At 68.1% G+C, this 18272-nt stretch overlaps 1 protein-coding gene across 2 annotated transcripts in view; it reads left to right on the forward strand.

Annotated features, from left to right (window-relative positions):
• The window catches only part of SYT7 (synaptotagmin 7), a 31366-nt gene extending 13094 nt beyond the window's left edge, over window positions 1–18272 (forward strand). The window contains exons 2-13 of one of the 2 annotated variants that reach the window (XM_072865947.1): window positions 403–506; window positions 2761–2840; window positions 4596–4727; window positions 5295–5510; window positions 8626–8994; window positions 10804–10929; window positions 13784–13919; window positions 14453–14723; window positions 15147–15316; window positions 15831–15945; window positions 16026–16225; window positions 17593–18272. In XM_072865947.1, the coding sequence (XP_072722048.1) occupies window positions 403–506; window positions 2761–2840; window positions 4596–4727; window positions 5295–5510; window positions 8626–8994; window positions 10804–10929; window positions 13784–13919; window positions 14453–14723; window positions 15147–15316; window positions 15831–15945; window positions 16026–16225; window positions 17593–17697 (2024 nt within the window). In that variant the 3' untranslated portion in view covers window positions 17698–18272. The remainder of the gene's footprint in view (window positions 1–402; window positions 507–2760; window positions 2841–4595; window positions 4728–5294; window positions 5511–8625; window positions 8995–10803; window positions 10930–13783; window positions 13920–14452; window positions 14724–15146; window positions 15317–15830; window positions 15946–16025; window positions 16226–17592) is intronic. The other variant, XM_072865948.1, reaches the window with a different exon arrangement.

Here is an 18272-nt window from a genome sequence, read left to right on the forward strand (position 1 = left end):
CTGTGCCGAGATGGCATGGCGGGAGCCGCAGGAGGCGCGTGGGGATGCTGCGACCTTTGCCGGACACGCCAGCACTCCCAGGGTGCCGGCAGAGATTAAAGCCTTTGCTGTGCTCCAGCCCGAGCTCCCGGGGAGCACCGGGTCCAGGGCATCCTGCTGGGAGCCCGGGGCCAGCAGAAGGGGCCGGCGGGGAGGCCGCTATGCCAGGGTGTTTCATGGGGTCGGAGCCTGTTAGCTGGACCCCGTCCCCCACCTTTGCTCTCCCTGTTCTTGCCCAGCTCTCCCCGGGTGCTGTGTGCAGGGTGCTGTACTCACGGCCATGCCGGAGACACCCCCGGGTGCGGGGCTGACCCCCCTCCCCGTCCCCTCGCTGAGCGGTGGCTCTGCTCTGCTCCCCCGCAGGGGCTCCTTCCCGCGACGTCCTCCTCGTCTCAGCCATCATCACCGTCAGCCTTAGCGTCACCATCGTCCTCTGCGGGATCTGCCAGTGGTGCCAACGCAAACTGGTAAGTGTCCCCACGCTGGCCGGGTGCCCGGGGTGGGGAGCGGGCATGGGGCACCCCTCCTCCCTTCCCGGCGTCCTGGGGTGCGCTGGGACGTGGGTCCTGGCCACCCTCTGCCCCTGGGTGATGGCTGGGGTGGGGGTCCCGCTGAGCGGGGGGCAATGCCTGCCGCCGGGGCAGCGGGGCGCGCGGCTGGGCAGCGAGGCTGCTGGCAGGCAGCGGCAGTTGCCGAGAGCGGTTTGTGGCGGGTGCCGGCTGCAGCTTTTATTTTGCTCTTTAGGAGATGTGATAATTAAATGTTTGGGCGAAACCGTTTGTGCGGCATAAAGGGAAGTTTCCAAATACATATATATATATTTGCGACAAGCGGTAACGAGCTGGCCCCTGTCCTGCTGGGCATGCTCCTGCCTGGAAGAGCCCCGTGGGAAGGCGGCCAGCCCGTTCCCAGCAGCAGCGGGCACTGTGAGCCAGCCATGCCGCCTGCTGTGCCCCCACCCCAGCCCCCCAGCACCCCCGCGGCACCCGGCTTCCCTCCCAAGCCCCACTGCGGCAGGAGGGCCTTTGGCTTGGGACAGCACTCCCTCCTGCCCAGCGTCCTTCCTCCTCCTCCTCCTCCTCCTCCTCTTCCCGGAGCAGCCTGGCACCAGGATCTGGCCGCGTGCTCGGCTGCGTTTCCGTCGCCATCGGATTCAAATCTGGGTCAAGCGCTGCGATGGCAGCGGCTCTTCCTGTGCGGGAGATGCCCACCCCGGCGGTGCCGGCAGCTCTCCCCGAGCCGCAGGAAGGCAACGCTCCCCCGGGAAGGCGAGAGGGGGTCTGGCCGAGGACAAGGCAGCGTGGGGCCGGTGGGAGCTGCCGTGCGTGGGGAGGGGAGGTGGGTGGGAAGGGGTTTCCGAGCCCGGCTGGTGCCACCCAGGGAAGGGCAGGCTGGAGAGGGAGGTGGCAGAGGGTTAAGCACTGGGGAGGACAAGGGCCGGTTGTGCTGAAGGACGAAGCTGGCAGAGGGACAAATAAGTATAAATTGGCCGGGAAGGCATTCAGGCTGGGAATGGAAAGGCGCATCCCGGCCAGCCCTCGACAGTGCACGGCGCTGGAACGGCTGCGTGGGAGCCACGGCCAAACCCGCTGAGCACTTGCTGGGCTGGCCCCGGTCTGCGCCCATGTGGCAGCCGCGGGTCGGGTCGGATGGGCCGGCAGCAGCGTCCCCACGATCCTTGTGCTGTGGCCTGCTGGGGACAACAGTGACTCCCTCCAGGATGGCCCATGGGCGTCCAAGGAGGTCCGGCATCCCTGCAGCTCCCGGCAGGATTAGCCCGTGGGCATCCAAGGAGATCCAGCATCCCTGCAGCTCCCGGCAGGATTAGCCCGTGGCTATCCAAGGACACCGGTGCCGAGGGTGCAGGGAGTCCTTTGACGCAGCACTGCCAAGGAGACGGTTCCGTGCAGAGGTGATGAGGCTGGAGAGAAGGAGGAAGGAGAAATACTCTTCCGTTTCACGGGCAGGCTGCGTGCAGGGCTGGCTCCTGCCGGAGGGATGCTCGCAGCTCCAGGGCCTCTGTGGTGGGAGGGCTGGTCCGCAACCCCAGCCTGCTCCGGCAGCTGCTCCCGTCCCACCTCGGCCTCCCCGCACCTGCGCGGAGCAGCCTCCGCTCCTAATTGTTCGCTAATTGGCATTAATTGCGCTCTTGTCCGCCCTGGATCGGAGCAGCACGCTGAACCTGCCGTCGGAAATCACAGTGAAGTGCCCTGATTACAAGCCCCAGTTAGGAGCGAGCGCCTGCTTCATTATCATATGGCAGCTCTTCCCTTTCGGTGGGGAAGGTGAACTCAATTAATTCAGGTTCAATTAATCCTAAAATTACCTGCTCCTCCCCCGGTGAGGCTGTGGAAGGGTACGCAGGCAGCGGCTGCTGCTCTGTCCTTGGGGCGACACAGGGTACGGGTCCCCCTCTGCCCTCCAGCCCCTTGGGGAAGGTGCCTGGGAGCCAGGGCGGCCGGGCCAGCGTCTCCCCGGTGCCTTTGCTGGCTCGTAAGGGCCAAGGGATGAAGCTCTCGGCAGTTTTGCTGCCTGGCTCGGTGGGATGGAGCTCGGCACTGGGAGGCTGTAAGGGAAAAGGGCAAAATCCAGGTCAAACTCTCCAGCTGATGGAGGTGCAGCCCCGGCAGCTCTCACCCCCATCCTCTTGCCATGATGCTCTGCGGTGCGGTGGGGGTCTCCCTGCCACCCCCTGACCCCCCTCTCCTCTCCTCTCCGCAGGGTAAGCGTTACAAGACTTCCCTGGAGACCGTGGGAACTCCGGACTCCAGCCGAGGCCGCAGTGAAAAGAAAACCATCAAGTAGGTGCCAGGGTAGGGGGGAGAGGGGCAGGGGGCTGCGGCACCGGGAGCCTCTCTGCCACGGGTCTGGCACGGCTGCAGCCCGCTCAGCACCCTGCCCTCTGCCACACGCCATCCCCCGGTCGTGGGTGCCCTGCCTGCGTGGGGACGCGTGCCGGGTTGGTGCCGGGTGCTGGCAGCAGGGAAGTCCCTCCTTGGGGACAGAGGTGGCCATCCCTCTGCTCCCAGCGGGGAGGGTCCGTGCCCAGCCCAGCCCTGGTAGGGCGAGTTTGGCAGCGGCTGCTTGCCCGGCTCTGTGCCGGGGAGACTGAGCCACGGGTGGTCCCCACCATTGTGCCAAAGCATTGCCAAGCCCTGCTCCTCCTGCAGCTGCCTGCGGGATGGGATGGTCCCCCGAGTCGGGGCGGAGGTGTCCCCAGGTCCCCCAGCCCCAGTGGGAGAGGGGCTCCGGGAGAGCCGGCGGGTTTCTCCAGCACCCTCGGGTACCCCTCCTGGCTCACCCACCGAGCTGCGGGCATGACCAGATGGAGCCGTGGGGACCTCAGCGCAGGTGTCCCCGGGGTTGCCCCGGGTCTGGGGGTGCAGAGCCCCAGCCCTGCCCCACTGATGGAGCCCTCCCCGGCCCCGCTGCGTGCGTGGCTGGCACGGCTCTGCAGAGCACGGGCATCGGGGATGCGGTGGGGAAAGGAGAGCGGAGCTGGGGCATCTCATGGCGCTGGGTAGGGAGTGAGGCGGGGGGCTGGCAGCTGAGGGGGTGCTCCCCTGGGCACCCCAGCTCCAGCTCTACCCCCGGCACCCCGCAGGGCTCTTGCGGGGAGCCAGGGGCTGGACCATCAGGAGGGAAATAGCCCCTGCCTGGAGTAAGACTATTGCAAACCTCCTCTCTTGGCTGGCCTGGCCTCCTGCCCAGGGTATTATTGGGGTGCAGGTGTCTGGGGCTACCTCGGGCACCCCTCTGCCTGGGCACAGCCCGGCCAGTTGCTCCCGGCCACACCGGGACTGGCCGTGCCCAGCTGGGACCGGAGGGGGAGGCACATCCCCTCCCGACGGCATGGCACACGCAGCTCTCCCTCCCCGGCTCTGGCAAGGTCCGCGCAGCCGGGCTCAACCCGGAGACGCAGGCGGGCATCGACGAGGGGTGTGAAGGCCGGGCACCGGCGGCTTTTCGAGTCCCCCGGCGCCGGCGGGGAGCTGCTCAGCTCCACAGCCACCGGCACGCAGCTCGGGCCGGGCAGCGGGGTGCTGCGGGCAGCTTGCCGGAGCTGGGAGGTTCAGGCTCTGTGCCGGCAGCGGGCTGGTTTGGCAGGAGGGGACCCGGAGGGGTCTCCAACACGCAGCAGCATCACGGTTAACCGAGCAGCGTGCGCCTCCAGGACCCGACTGCTGAGGAGGTGAGGACGCACAGACACGCGTGCCGAGGACGCGCAGACACGCGTGCCGGGAACGCTGCACCGGCACCGCGCTCGCTGGCACCTCTCTAACCCCGCTCCATCCTTCTCTCCTTCCCAGCCGGCGGAGCCGCCCGCTCCTGTCTCTCCGCAGCTCTGCCCTGCTCCGTCCATCCATCTGTCTGTCCGTGTGTACGTGTGTGTGTGTCGGTGTCCGAGGGGTGGGCAGCCGCGTGCCCCGTCTCTCTCCGCAGGATCCCGGCGCTCCGGGGGGCGGAGGGCTGCTTTTTCCTCCCCTCTCACAGGAATTCAGCTTCTCTCTCTTGTATTTCCCTTTTCTTTCTCCCCTGGTCTCCGGCCGCTGTAGCGATCTAGACAGAGACTTTTGGAATAACAATGACAACACAGTGCAGCAGAAATGGAGCTCCTACCCTCCCAAGGAGTTTATACTAAACATTTCACCTTACGCCCCGTACGGTGATCCGCGGCTTTCCCTCAAGTGAGTCTCTCCTTACCAGGTTTGCTCCGTGTAGTGAGTATATGGGCAGCACCCGCTCGCCTTCCTCCTCCTCCTCCTCCTCCTCCTCCTCCTGGGCTCCCTGCACGCCACCCCATGGGCAGCCCCATGGAGACGAGCAACCCCTCCTTCCCGGGGGCGGCCGGGGCCGCGGCGGGACCCCCCGCCTCGCGGCAGCGCAGGACGGGGTTGCGCGTTGGGGGCACCCCCTCGGTGCGGGGACGGGTCCCCCCCGGGGCTGGGCTGCCGGCAAGTGGGACCCCCACCTTCACCCTCGCCCTTCTCCACCCTTTATTTTGGATGGTTTTGCCGAGGCCCCCGCGCACCCCCCGGCCAGGACCCCTTTTCTTTTGCAGTGCTGATGTCTCTCTTTCTCTCTCTGTCTGTCTGTCCGTCTCTTGTCCGTCTGTCCCCCTCCGGCTCTCTCCCCCTCCCCTCGTACCCCCCATCCCTATCACACGGCTTCCCCCCCCCCCCCACGTCCATCCGTCTATCCGTCTGGCTCCCTTCATGTCTGTCTGGGGGGGTCTGGCTGCCGGCCCGGCCCAGTGGCTCTCTGTTATCAGGGGCCAAGCTGACGGCGTCGGCTGCCGCGGGGTTGGCGGGGGAGCGCGACGGCCGCCCCGGGGAGAAGCAGCGGCTCGGCGAGGACGGCATGAGGAGCAGCGTCTCTGCCCACAGCGAGCCCGGCGCGGGGAAGGCGGCACGAGGCCGCTGGCACACGGTGCAGAGCCACTTGGCCTCAGGGAAGCTCAGCCTGTCCAAGTGAGTGAGCACGCACGGTCCGGCACGGCACCCCGGCACGGACCCCTGCCACTGCCAGCGTGCCCAGGTGCCCGCTCCCCTCTGCAAGCCGCGCTTGGTCGGGGGCCACCAAGAGATCCCCCGGCCCGCCGCACCGAGGGAGGCGAGGGGCTGCCAGAAGCGTTTTGGCAGCGTTTTGGCTCGGGGGGGAGCGGAGGAAGGGGCTGCGGGGCTCGAGCCCCAGCTGGGCAGGAGGAGCGCCTTTGGGTGCTGTCCCCAGCACGTTTCCAGCACCAAGAGCGGCTTTGCCCGATGCCGGTGGGAAGTGGCTCCGCGTCCCCGGTGAGGCTCCCCGGGGTAGGGGGGACCATCTTGGTGATGGCCCAAAGGCAGGAGCTGCTGTCCCCCGTCCCCATCCCTGGGATGCAGCCATCGGGGATGGCGCGTGGCATCGCCAGCCTCTTCCCTCCGCGGCGCTCCCCTGACCCACGGCACAGCCATGGGACCCGGCGCCGGCACCTCGCTTGCGGCTCCACCACCCGCTGCCGGGGGAGAGCTGGGGAAAGTTGGCGGTTTATTAGATTTAGGGGAAAACCAGAGCTTTGGCACACTCTGCAGGGCTCGTGGCCCAGGCAGGATGGGGGGGGGGGTCTCGGCGAGACCCTCCGCTGCTGGCAGCAACCATAGCTCTGCCGGGGGAGATGACGGTGATTTATCTGGCAGTGGGCTCCATCCTATGTTTCTGATCTCCGCTCTGGTTCCCTGTGCTGGGGTGCAGCAGCCTCCGATTGCGCGGCAGCCTGAGTGCCATGCTGCTGGCTGAGCAGCCAGCAGGTCCCGGCAGCAGCCCCGGCACCCTCGGAGAGGTCGGTGGCAACGGCAAAGGTGGTTCCAGGGCTGGCGTGCCTCATCCCCGCTGCTTCTTCCAGCCTTGTCAGTGGGGAGAAAACCTTTTCAAAAGAGAAAGGCCAGTTCTGCCGCCTTGGACAAATCCCAAATGCCTCCTGGAGCCCCAAAGATTGGTGTCCCCCTCGTTTGGAGCCGTGGCCACCCGTTTGGCACGATGCTGGTGTGCTCCGGCTCGGCTGCTGGGAGGCAAGAGGGAGAGGCGAGGAAGAGGGGGAGCTGCGCAGCCTTCAGCCGTCCCCAGTCTCGGCGGAGAAGCGAAACCTGCTGGGAGCCCGCGCTCCTCCGGCGGGATGTGCGAAGGCCGGCTAAGAAAAGGCGTCGCGCGGCTGCTGTGCCGAGAGCCGCGGACACGCGCCCGCGCGCCGCTCGGCACCTCCGCTCCCGCTGAGTCACAGCCGGGCTGCGCCGGCGGCCGTGCCGCGCTGGCTGGGGCAGCGCTGGTGTGGGAACGGGCTCTGCCGTCCTGGCTGGTAGAGCCCAGAGGGGTTGGGAGACGGACAGACGGACAACGGATGGACGGCCGCTGCAGCGTGCTGGGCTGGCGCAGGCGGTGAGGGCAGAGTTAAGGGGATGAGGAAGCCGCCGGCAAAGCATCCTGCCTTTCAGCGTCTCTTTTGCGCAGAGCCTTTGGGTTTGGGGGTGTTCACGGGGGGCCGTGCTGGGCATCCGGCTGCCGTACCCCCTCCCCGGTAGCCGGGCCACCCGGCGGGCACAGCAGGGTGTGCGGGCAGGGCGTGCTGCCGCCTGGCACGGTGCTGGCAGGAGCTCGCGCCTCCAGCTGGCGCCAGGCCGAGAGGAGCCAGATTTAGTTTCCTGTGACTGAGAGGTTGTAAATTGAACTAATTTAGGATTTGATAGGAAAGCGAAAGGAGGTCGGCGGCAGGCGTGGGGGGGCGGGGCAGCGCCCGGGCAGTGCCCCGTGTGTTTTCGGTCCCGGCCGTGGGGACGGATCCATCCCAGCTCTCCGCTCCTCTCAACTTCCCTCCCTCCTCTCTCTCTTCCTCTCACCTTTCGCTCTTTCTTCACCTCTTTTTTTTTTTTCCTTTCTTTTTTTCTTTTTTTAAGCTATTTATCCTTCCCCCCTCCCTCTCTATCCCCCGCTGCTGGCAATGCACGACGGCACAGCTTCGGCACACGGTTTCAGCCGGCACCCCGGCCGGCCCCGGGCAGCGCAGGGACCGGGGTAAGGTCAGCAGCTGCTGCTGAAGGTGACTACCCGGTGCCAGGCAGGACGGGGGTCCCAGCGTGGCCCCTGCCCTTGTGCATTGAGGACCCCCGAGTGCTTTTGCCGGGCTGGCTGGACCCCTGGTCTCGCGGCCATGAGCTTTGCAGGCTGCCGTGGGCATCAGCACCGTGCCCGGGGCTCCCGCCCGGCTGCATGGGCCGTGCCACGCATGTGCTGCCGCCCCGGCGCGGGGCCGGCTGCATGGCCAGCGCCAGGCACGGCCGCTTCCCTCGCCGGCCTCTCGCCTGCTCTTCCCTCTCCGCCGGCCAGACGAAGCCTGTCCGCCCAGGGCTGGGCTTCTCCGCGCTCCCCGTCCTGCCGGGGCCGTGTCCCCGTCACCTCCCGTCCCGTGATCAGGGGGCTGGGAGCGTGGCTGGACTCCCACCCCAGTGGGGTCCCTCTCCGCTGGCAGCCTGGCTTGGCCGTGGGGACACCGGGCTTGCCGGCACGCCACGGCCACGGGGGGCTCGGCCCCGCCATCGCTGCAGGAACCCCCGGCTGGCACGGTCCCTCAAGACAGGGGACGCTGAGACCCGGCGGCGAGGGTGCTGGCGGCTGGGTGCTGGGCTGGGAGGGACGGGGACGGGGCGGGCTGGCTGGCAGCACGTGAGCGGGCGCCGTGGGATTCGCCTTCACGCAGCAGCCTAATTAGCTCGCAGACGAGGTCAGCCAGCGTGCTGGGAAGGCACCAGCTGCGCGGCAGCCACGGGAACGGGAAGGCACCCAGCCGGCCGGGTGCCACGGTGCCACGGCCGAGCCCCCCGGCAGCCCGGGACGGCACCCGGGCGAGATGGCAGCAGCGGCGCGAGAGCCCCGTGCCACCGGCGAGGCCGAGCCAGGGCCGAGAGGCAGAGGAACCGGTCGCTGCATCCGCTGGCCCCTGCCGGAGCGCTCCCTGCGCTGGGGCATCTTCTCTCTAACTCTCTTCTTTTCCTTCCTCCAATTTTGCCCCTTCACCTTCTTCTCCTTTCTCTCCTCTCCTCTGCCCTTCCTCTCCCTAAGTTTCGAGGACTCCACCTTGTCCACAGCCACTACCCTTGAGTATATCCCCACCTCAGCAGGCGACCCCAAATGCCAGAGGCCCCGCACGCTCATGCGCCAGCAAAGTCTGCAGCAGCCCCTCAGCCAGCACCAGCGCGCCAACCACAGCCAGCCCACCACCAGCCAGAGCCTGGGCCATCTCCAGGCCCACAGCGGCTCCTCTGCCGGCGCCGGCAACCCCCGGGGCTCCCGCGGCGGCCAGGCGCGCCAGGGCATCGCTGCCGGCTCCAAGCATCGGACGGCTGGCGGCCGGAGCCGCTCCAATCCCGGCAGCTGGGACCACGTGGTGGGGCAAATCCGCAACCGCGGCTTGGACATGAAGTCCTTCCTGTAAGTGTGCATTCTCCTCCGCTCTCTCCGTTTGCTCTGTCCTCTGCTCTCTCCTTTGCCCTCTCCATTGCTTACCCCGGCACAGCCGCTTGGCTGGCACCGCCTCGGGAATATGATGCCAGCGGGAAGAGCCGGGTCCCCTCCGGCCCCGTCATGCGGGATCGGGCCCGCTCCCCCAGCCCAGGGGCGCAGGGAAGGGTCTCGCGCGCTCCCCCAGCTCGCTTTGCCCCGGGGCTTTGCCACGGATCACCGCTGCGTTGCCGGCCGGTGCGGGTGCTCGGGTCCCCTTCAGTTCCCGGGGAGTGCAGGGATGCTCCAACCCACGGGACAGCCACCAGCGGGGAGTGACATTGCCCCGAGGAGGAGGAGGGTGGGCAGCCGTGCCGGCGGTGGCTCCCGTGCAGGGGTGACCGTCTGTTCAGCCCTGATATCGCTGCCGCTCAGGCTGCCTTCCGCCCAGGCTAGGAGCCGCAGAGGCAGCTTGCTCGGAGCTGCCGGAGCCGTGTGATCTTTAATCTGGTTTAACCCTATCTCCTGTATCAGCGCTGGCTTTCAAACCTCAAACGCTGAGGACTAATCCGAGTCCTGCGCTGCTGCCCTATCTCGGCACATGACATTGTCACTCCTCCGCAGAGCTGGTCCCCCCCACCTCCGTCCTCCCCGGGGTCCTCCAGCTCCCCCCGACCTCCGTTTGCCCCCCGGCACCCCAGGAGAGGGGATGCTGAGATCCCGACTGTGCTTCCCGCAGGCTGGTCCTGCTCAGGGAGCAGGGGCCGGGCCTGATCCTGCCCTTGCGTGAGTCAGCGCAGCACCTTCTGCGGCAGGGTTAGGTGGGAAAGGCCCCAGGAGACACGAATTTGGCTGCCCGCCCTGCTCCTGCCTGCGCAGGCAGCCCTGGAGAGAGGGTTGAACCTTCCTCCGGGCAGGCAGAGGCACCCGGGGTCGCTGCCTGCAGCCCTGCCCGGGGGTCCCCTCCCAGCTCCGGCACCGGCCGTGACCCCCGCCTCGTCACCGCCAGCCGGTTGCTGCCCCTCTCGGCTCTGCCTGCCCAGCGCCGAGGTTCTGCCCAGCCTCCAACGGAGAGGTTCCTCGCCGGCTCCGTTTGCCGCCTTCCCGATGTCGAGATGTGGCTCGTTAGCCATCCCAAGGGTCACGTTCCTCCCTGTTTACCCGGCATCGGCACTGGTTCCAGCCTTAATTGGCGGAGCGGGAGCAGCCGCAGAGCCGGGACGCGCCGAGCCAGCGCGCCGTTTCCCCGCGGAGGAGCCACTGCCGTTTACCACCGCCGCTTTCTGAAGCCATTAACTTTGCTTTTGCTCTTTATTCTGTTTACCCTCCCGCCTGCCTACCTGGCGCCGCGGTGTAAATGCGGTTACGGGCCCCGGGGAGGCTGCGTCGGCGGTGCCGGAGCAGGGCAAAGAGCCTCAGCCGTGGCACCGCCATCTCCTCCTCCAGGGAAGGATGCTGGGACCTCGCTCCCTTCGCGCTGTCCCTCGTCCCCAGCCCCTCCGGGCACCTTCTCCCCCCTCGGCAGGACCTCGGCATCCTCCGTGCCTGGACCGGCGGCGGAGAGGGGTGGCGGTGGTACCCACACGTGCCAAGCTTGCCGGAGCCGGCACCTTTCTCCCCGCAGCCCTCTGCGCCCATCCCGGCCATCGTCTCCTGCGCAGGGGCCGGCGGGCAGAGCCGGGGTCCCCTCGCCGTCGGGGGACCGCGGGGTGCCGCCGCTCCTGCCGGTTCCCTGCCTGATGCTGTGTTCTCCTCTCTTTCTCTCTCTCTCTCCCGCTGCCTGCGGGGCCGCCTGGGCAGGGAAGGCCGGATGGTGGTGTTATCCCTGGTTTTGGGACTCTCAGAGCAAGATGACTTTGCCAATATCCCCGACCTGCAACCCGCTGGGACGCAGCCGAACCAGCCGAACGCTCAGGGGGACAAGAGGTATGAGCGAGGACGAGGGCAGTCCCGCAGGAGGAGGAGACGAGGGCCTCACCCAGGGTGGAGGAGGAGGAGGAGGAGGAGGCTGGCCTCGTGGAGCGCGAAGGTTGGAGCGGCACAGGGTGGCCCAGCGGGCACGGTGACATCTGCAGCTCTCCCCCCCCGCCCCGCACCCCCGCCGGCACCCACCGTCCTGCCTCCGGAGGAGCGGCACCAAGAGGACCCCCATCCCTTCCTCCTCCCTCCCTGCCCTCCCCCTCCTGCCAGCCCCAGCCCCCCGCCCCGGCTGCATGCTGGGGGGCACACGCTCAGGAGCAGGGCGCGAGGCAGGGGAGAGCCCCTGTGCCGGGAGGAGAATGGGGTGCAGGGACCCCCCGCCGATGCCGCGTCGGCAGCTGAGCCGCGTCCCATCCCAACGCATGGCTCGTGCGCTGCGCCGCCGCGACCTCCAGCCCGGCGGGGCCGTTTGCAGCCTGACGTGGGGCGGGCGGCTGACCTGGGGGACACGGGGACATCCCTGCGGTGGCATGTGCTCGGCCCCAGAGCTGACCGGGGGCAGAGCCAGCGTCACAGGCTGGGGGGGGGACGCGCTACTCCCCCCTTTCTCCTCCAAGCGAGCAGCGTGGCACAGACCCTCGCCCCCGGCTGCTCCCTGCCTTCCCGGGCTGCCGAAGGCTCAGCACCGCAGCCGGCACCGGCGCCAGAGCCCAGCCAGAGCCCAGCCATGGCCGCGGGCAAGGGCTGGCAGGAGCAGAGGGGCCCTGCGCTGCCGGGAGCGGGTGTTAATCCCCTCCAGAGCGGGGAGGAGGTGTGAAGCCGGCGGGCGCTGCCTCCCCGCGTGCTCGGCGTGTTAATGAACTGGCACCGTTCTCGCCCGCCGGCTATTTTTACCCTGCTCGGCTTGGTTTCGCTCCATCTTTTAGCACTTCCCTCCCTGGCGTCGCGCTGCGCAGCCGGTCCCCGCGGGGAGCACCGGCCGCCGCGCCGTACCATGCCAGCTGCCCCGTGCCGGGCGAGGGGACGGGGGTTGCTGGGTGCCGGGCACGGGGGGTGGGTGGCTGTGCCGCAGCAAGACCCTGCTCCCCGCTTCCCCCAGCTCGCTGGTCCGAAAGATCTATCCCGGTGCATGCATGGCCTCCCCGCCTCCATCTCCCGCCCTGCTCCCCGTCCCCCTGGGCCCTGCAGGACACGGGGGGTTCGGCCGGCGGAGGGGACGGGGTCCGGCACCCTCCGCTCTCGCCTGCCCACCCGGTGCTGCCGGCCGCCCGCTCTCCTGCCTCGAAATGTTTCCTCCATCCCCAATTCTCCGCTTCTTCCTTCCAGCCCGTCCCCGGCGGCTCCAGCCCGGTGCCTCAGCGTGTCTCCTGTCCCGGCGACTAACCACTCTCCGTCCGTCCATCCGCCCCGCTCCTCTCTCCCCCTTTCCCTCCTGGCAGGCCAGTGGTGGACGATGCTGCTCCTCCTCTCTCTTGCTCTTTCCCGCTCTCTCTCTCTCGCTGTCTGCGACCTCCGCCAGTACGCGCCGCTGCCCCGGCACCCACGGCTCCACCGGCGTCTCCTCGCCCAGCGAGCCCCGCCGCCGGCTCCTCCGCCTTCATTTTCACTCTGTTTTTAACCTGACTTTGCCTCCCCAGCTATCTCGGTCCTCCCGGGGTGCCGTCCCGCCGGGGCGGGCGAGCCACGTGCGTGTGGGTGTGCGAGAGGGCTGCCGCCCCGTGCCGCTGCGTGTGCCTCCGTCCCCATCGCCCCCAGGTCCCCAACCTGCGTCTCCATTAGCGTGTGTCTGCGTGTGCTTGGCGTGTCGGTGGGTGTCTCGTGGCATGCGTTGTGGCTTTGCCCGCTGAGCCCGCCGTGGCGCTGGGGCTGTGCCGGCGGCATGCTGCCTGCCGCGGTGCGTGTCCTGTTGGTCCGTCTGTTGGTTTGTCACCGTATCTTGGCTCGGGTAGGAGCTGCGGCGGGTGGGAGCGTGGGGTGCAGCGTAGGGGTGCCTGTCTGTGTGCGCATCCCCTCCCTCTTGGATATGTCTGCACCGCGGGAGCCACCCAGGGCTGCCCTGTCCCCGCTGCCATGTGCCTGTGTCCCCTGTTGTCCCCGTGCATCGTGGCAGCGCGGCCCCGGTGTGTGCCCGCCCGCCTCCATCGCTGCTCTGTCCGTGTGCCCGCCGCAGCTCCCAGCTGCCCACCCTCCCACCGGGCCGCTCCCTCCCCGGCACCGTGCCCACCGTCCCACGGCCGGCCGGGAGCCGCCGGCACGGCCCCCGCTCCCCGAGACCCGGCTGCCGCAGCCGGGATGTGCGGGGACAGCCGGGGCAGCGGTCCTGGCTCCGGGGCACCAGGGAGGGCTCGATGGCAGACGGAAAGGGGGGTGGGTAGCACTGAGCACCAAGCGCACACCGTAGCACGAAGCACCCGTGGGTCGGCAAGCGCCTGGCCCCACGCCGGGGTGTGAAGGGGCTGTGCGTGGGTGAGGCGCAGCCAGAGCTGCGGGTGCTGGTGGGGACCTGGTAGCCACGGGGCCAGGCGGCCGCTCCTGGTGTCACCGTGGGCTCTCCGCCTGCCGGGGATGGGACGTGGCCGGGGGGACATTGGCAGCTTGGGACGTGCTGCCGTGCTCCCAGGCGGCGTGCCGCAGGTCCCGGGGCACCAGCTGGCACCCAGGTGGCACGCAGCCGCCGGTGGCACGGCCCCGGCCGTCCCTGCAGTCCGGCTCTGCCCGCATCCCGGCTGGCAGCCTCCGTCGAGGGCTGACACAGCCCAGGCGCAGCATCCACCGGGAGAGGGGCCCCGGGGGAGCCCCTCGCTGTCTCGCCCTCGGCTCTCGGCCCCTCTCCACTAAGGCGCTGCCTCTCTTTCCCCAGGTTGCCAGCCGGCGGCAAGGCGGTGAACGCGGCACCGGTGCCAGGGCAGCCACCGCACGATGACTCCGACCACAAGACGGAGCCGCGCTCCTCCGTCTCCGACCTGGTCAACTCCCTGACCAGTGAGATGCTCATGGTGGGTGGATGGGTTGCGCTGGGGACGGGCTCCCCAGGGACGGCCTCCCACCCTGGGCATCGCCCGGGCGTCTCCTCACACCCCCTTCCCCGAGCTCTTCCCCGCGCCCACCCGGTGCCGCAAGTGTCCTGGCACGTCCCGGCCCGCTCTGCCAAGTCCCCGTCGCAGCCGGCTGCCGCAGCCGGCGCAGCCCCGGCTCAGCCGAGGCGACGCAGCCATTTCCCCCCCGGGCCAGCGTGAGGGAGCAATGCCGGAGCCGTGAGGGACGGGCTGTCAGGAGGAATTTGACTAATTGGCACTCCCCGTCCCCGGGACGCGTGGCACCGAGCCAGGAGTCATCTGAGGCGATGGCGGTGGCGGGGAGTCAGGGAGAGGCTGATGCTCTCTGACGGCTCACGGGGCTGGGTGTCGGGTGCTGGTGTGAACCGAGTCCGAGTGCCGAAATGGCAGGGACAGGGGCGTGCAGACCCCGCTGGTGGTCCCCGGATGGCCCCCCCAGCACTGCGCTCACCGCCCTTCTCCCCCCGCTGCAGCTCTCCCCGGGCTCCGAGGACGACGAGGGCCACGATGGCGTCAGCCGGGAGAACCTGGGCCGCATCCAGTTCAGCGTCGGCTACAACTTCCAGGAGTCCACCCTGACCGTCAAGATCATGAAGGCGCAGGAGCTGCCGGCCAAGGACTTCAGTGGCACCAGCGACCCCTTTGTCAAGATCTACCTGCTCCCTGACAAGAAGCACAAGCTGGAGACCAAGGTGAAGCGGAAGAACCTCAACCCGCACTGGAATGAGACCTTCCTCTTTGAAGGTAGGGGCTGGGATGGACTGGGGTGGGAGCGGAGCGGTTGCGGGACCCTCTGTCCTCCCTCCTGGGCTGGACCAGCTCAGCTCGAGCTGCCAACGTGGTGGCCATTGGTGATGAGACGGGTTGGCCAAGCCATCAACGCCAGGTTGGAGGTGTTTGCTCTGCGTCCCATGAAGGGGACTCGGGGGGAGGTTCCTTCTCCCCTCAGCAGGCACCTATGGGTGGGTGCACACAGGGGAATTAATCTGCTACCAGCCATCGCGGTGGTCCGAAGCCACAAGAGGTGCCCCGTGCTGTCATCTGCTCCCCATCCACTGCCTGGTGCCAACATCTCCCCATCAGCACAGGCAAGGCAGGGTGGCACCGGCAGCAAGCGCTGCTTGGCACGGCCGCAGCAGCTCCTCATCCCCTCTGTCTCTGGCACAGGGTTCCCCTACGAGAAGGTGGTGCAGCGGGTGCTGTACCTCCAGGTCCTGGACTACGACCGTTTCAGCCGCAACGACCCCATCGGGGAGGTGTCCATCCCCCTCAACAAGGTGGACCTCACCCAGATGCAGACCTTCTGGAAGGACCTGAAGCCATGCAGCGATGGCAGTGTAAGGCCCTGGTCCCCCTCCCACCCCCTGGGGACAGTCCTCGAGGGGAGGCCACCCCCTGTCCCTGTGGTTTCCCGATAGGGCCACCTTCCTCCTACCCCAAAAGGGACGTTCTCTGCCTTGCGAGAAGGTTCGACGTCTGATGGAGAGGTTTCTCTTCCCAAATCTTTATCTTTATATTAAGACACTAAGTAGCCCAAAGCGAGTGTCTCATTTTGGGTCAAAAAGAGCTGTTTCAGGTAGATCTGAAATGAAAGTTTTCTTTTTCTCCTGCCTCCAGCAAGACCAGAAAACGTCCCACTGGGGATGGCTCCATTTCCTCCTGCCCTGATTTCCCGTGCAGCCCCAAAGTCCACCCTTGGGACAGCTCGGGGGGGGGGGTCCCAGCCCAGCATCTCACTCCCGTGGTGGGACACAGGGGCTTTGGGTGCCCCCTCAGGGCTTGGGCTGGGTGCCGCGGCAAGGGGCGGGTGTTTTCGGGGCACCCACCTAAGGGCCTTCACGGGTCCCACAGGGAAGCCGTGGGGAGCTGCTGCTGTCGCTGTGCTACAACCCCTCCGCCAACTCCATCGTGGTGAACATCATCAAAGCGCGTAACCTAAAAGCCATGGACATCGGGGGCACGTCAGGTACGAGCTCCAGCTCCTGCCACGCCGGGCATCGCTGCCCCACGCCCAGCCGGGGCTAAGAGCAGCTCCTCTCCCCCCAGACCCCTACGTGAAGGTGTGGCTGATGTACAAGGACAAGCGGGTAGAGAAGAAGAAGACCGTGGTCATGAAGCGGTGCCTGAACCCCGTCTTCAACGAGTCCTTCGCCTTCGACATCCCCACAGAGCGGCTGCGCGAGACGACCATCGTCATCACCGTCATGGACAAGGACAGGCTGAGCCGCAACGACGTCATTGGCAAGGTGGGTCCCGCGGCACTGGCGTGCGGTGGGGGGACCCCGGCAATGTGTCCTGCCAAGGGATGGCACTGGGGGGACAGCCGGGTCCCTGGCTGATGGCAACCGGTGCCATCTCAAGCTGGAGAGAAAGGTGGGGCACGGCAGGGGCCCCTCGTGCTGGCTTTCCCCGGCCATCTCCGGTCCCGGCCGTGGTGTGTGGCGGCAAGGGCTCACCCGGCACAAGCCGGGGGACGATGCGGTAACCCCCATGCAGCATGGCGATGCCCCACGCCTCCCGCCACGCCGTGCTGTGGCACAGCCTGCACCAGGGTGAGCTTCGACCTGCCAAAAGTCTATTTATAGCGAGGCAAAAATCGAAGTCCCCGATGGCTCCTGTGTGCCACGGCACCAGGTAGAGGCGGAGCCCCCCCCGGCAGCGGCACCGTCCCCGGCTGCGGGAGAGCAGGGACGGGGCATGGGGCTCGGCCGGGGGTCCCCGGCGTTCACCTCTGCCACCAGCCGGTCCCCAGCCCTCATCCTCGTGCCACGATTACCCCCTACCTCCCGATGACAGGAACGGTGGAATTCATCCACTCTCGATGTGATTTATGTTAAATCCATCCAGCTCTCCGCTCGTTAGGGTAACGATGACAAACGAGCGCAGTAATCTCCGTTATTACCACTCACCGCAGAGAGTCGATGATCCCCAAACGCAGGGCTGTAATCAAGCGAACACGTAGATTGGGATAAACCCGGGAAGGGGCGGCCACAGCGGCTCGGCACCACGGGCTGCCGGCGAGGGCCAGAGGTGCCAGCATCCCTGGCGTTGGCACAGCCTGGAGGGGACATCGCCAGTGGCGCAGACACGGCCGTGCCCAGAGCCCAGCGCCAGCCAGCAGGCCGCATGGACGGACAGACGGACGATGCCCATGATACCTCCGCTTTGCATTAAAGCTCTCGGGAGCGTTGCGGTGCGAGAGCAAAGCGGTGCTGCCAGTGGCGAAGCCGGAGGAAAGGAGCGTGCCCTTCACGCCCCGGCCGTCCCGCCGTGGCCAGCAGCCTGCTAATCACTTTTGATTGCATAATTAGCAGCGCGCCCTGCTCTGGCGCGGCGAGCCGCTTAGCCGAAGCGGCAGCACGGGCTCCCTGAGCTGTCAGCTGCGGGCAGGGCTGGCACGCGCGGTTTTCCGCGTCGCCATATGGAAAATCAACAGACAAAAATAACCCGGCCCTGCGCAGAGCCCGGGGCTGGTGCCCGCGGCCGGCGGCACGCACCAGGAGATTGGGGAGGGAGGAGGTCGGGGTTGAAGGTGGCAGCGCTGGGGAGCGGGATGGGGCTGGAGAAGCCGGGAGCAGAGCCGTGGGTCCAAGGGCTGCCCGTTCCCCCGCAGATCTACCTGTCCTGGAAGAGCGGCCCCGGGGAGGTGAAGCACTGGAAGGACATGATCGCCCGTCCCCGGCAGGCGGTGGCACAGTGGCACCAGCTGAAGGCCTGAGCACCCCGGGACGGCGAGGCCGGGGGTCCCCCTTCCCAGCCGCCGTCACCCCTCCAAGGGGCTCCCAGCGAGGAGCCGAGGGACCAGCAGGACAGCGGCCCAGCTTGTGGGGACCCTGCGGTAGGAGGGGGATGGAGCCCCCCGGCCCCCTGCTTTCGCCTCTCCCCGGCGCTGGGGTTTGGGGGGCACGCAGCCGCCCAGGACCCCCAGCCGAGAAGGGTGCCAGAAGCGACAACACCCCCGTCCCCATCCCCGCCACTGGGCAGGATTTCTGCGAGTGCTTCCAGCCCCGGTCCCTGGGAGCCCCTCTGCCCTTCCCCAGCCTCACCCCCCATTTCGGGGGGCCAGGCTGTGGCTGTGAGAGGGCCCCCCCCCCCCAATCCCTTTTCAGCTCAATAAAACCTCTCCGAGCCGTCAGCGTCGCCCAAGTGGGGCCGCAGAGCCCCCCATGCCCTGCCTTGTCCCCACCGCCCTCCCCGAGCCCCCCGGCCACGCTGGGCTGGCACGGGGCGGGGGGCATCGGGGCGGGGCAGGAGGGCAGCCCCCTTCCCTGGGCCAGGCGCGGGCTCCTGGGA

The sequence above is a fragment of the Ciconia boyciana genome, chromosome 6, assembly GCF_034638445.1.
Source record: "Ciconia boyciana chromosome 6, ASM3463844v1, whole genome shotgun sequence".
NCBI classification, from domain to species: domain Eukaryota; kingdom Metazoa; phylum Chordata; class Aves; order Ciconiiformes; family Ciconiidae; genus Ciconia; species Ciconia boyciana.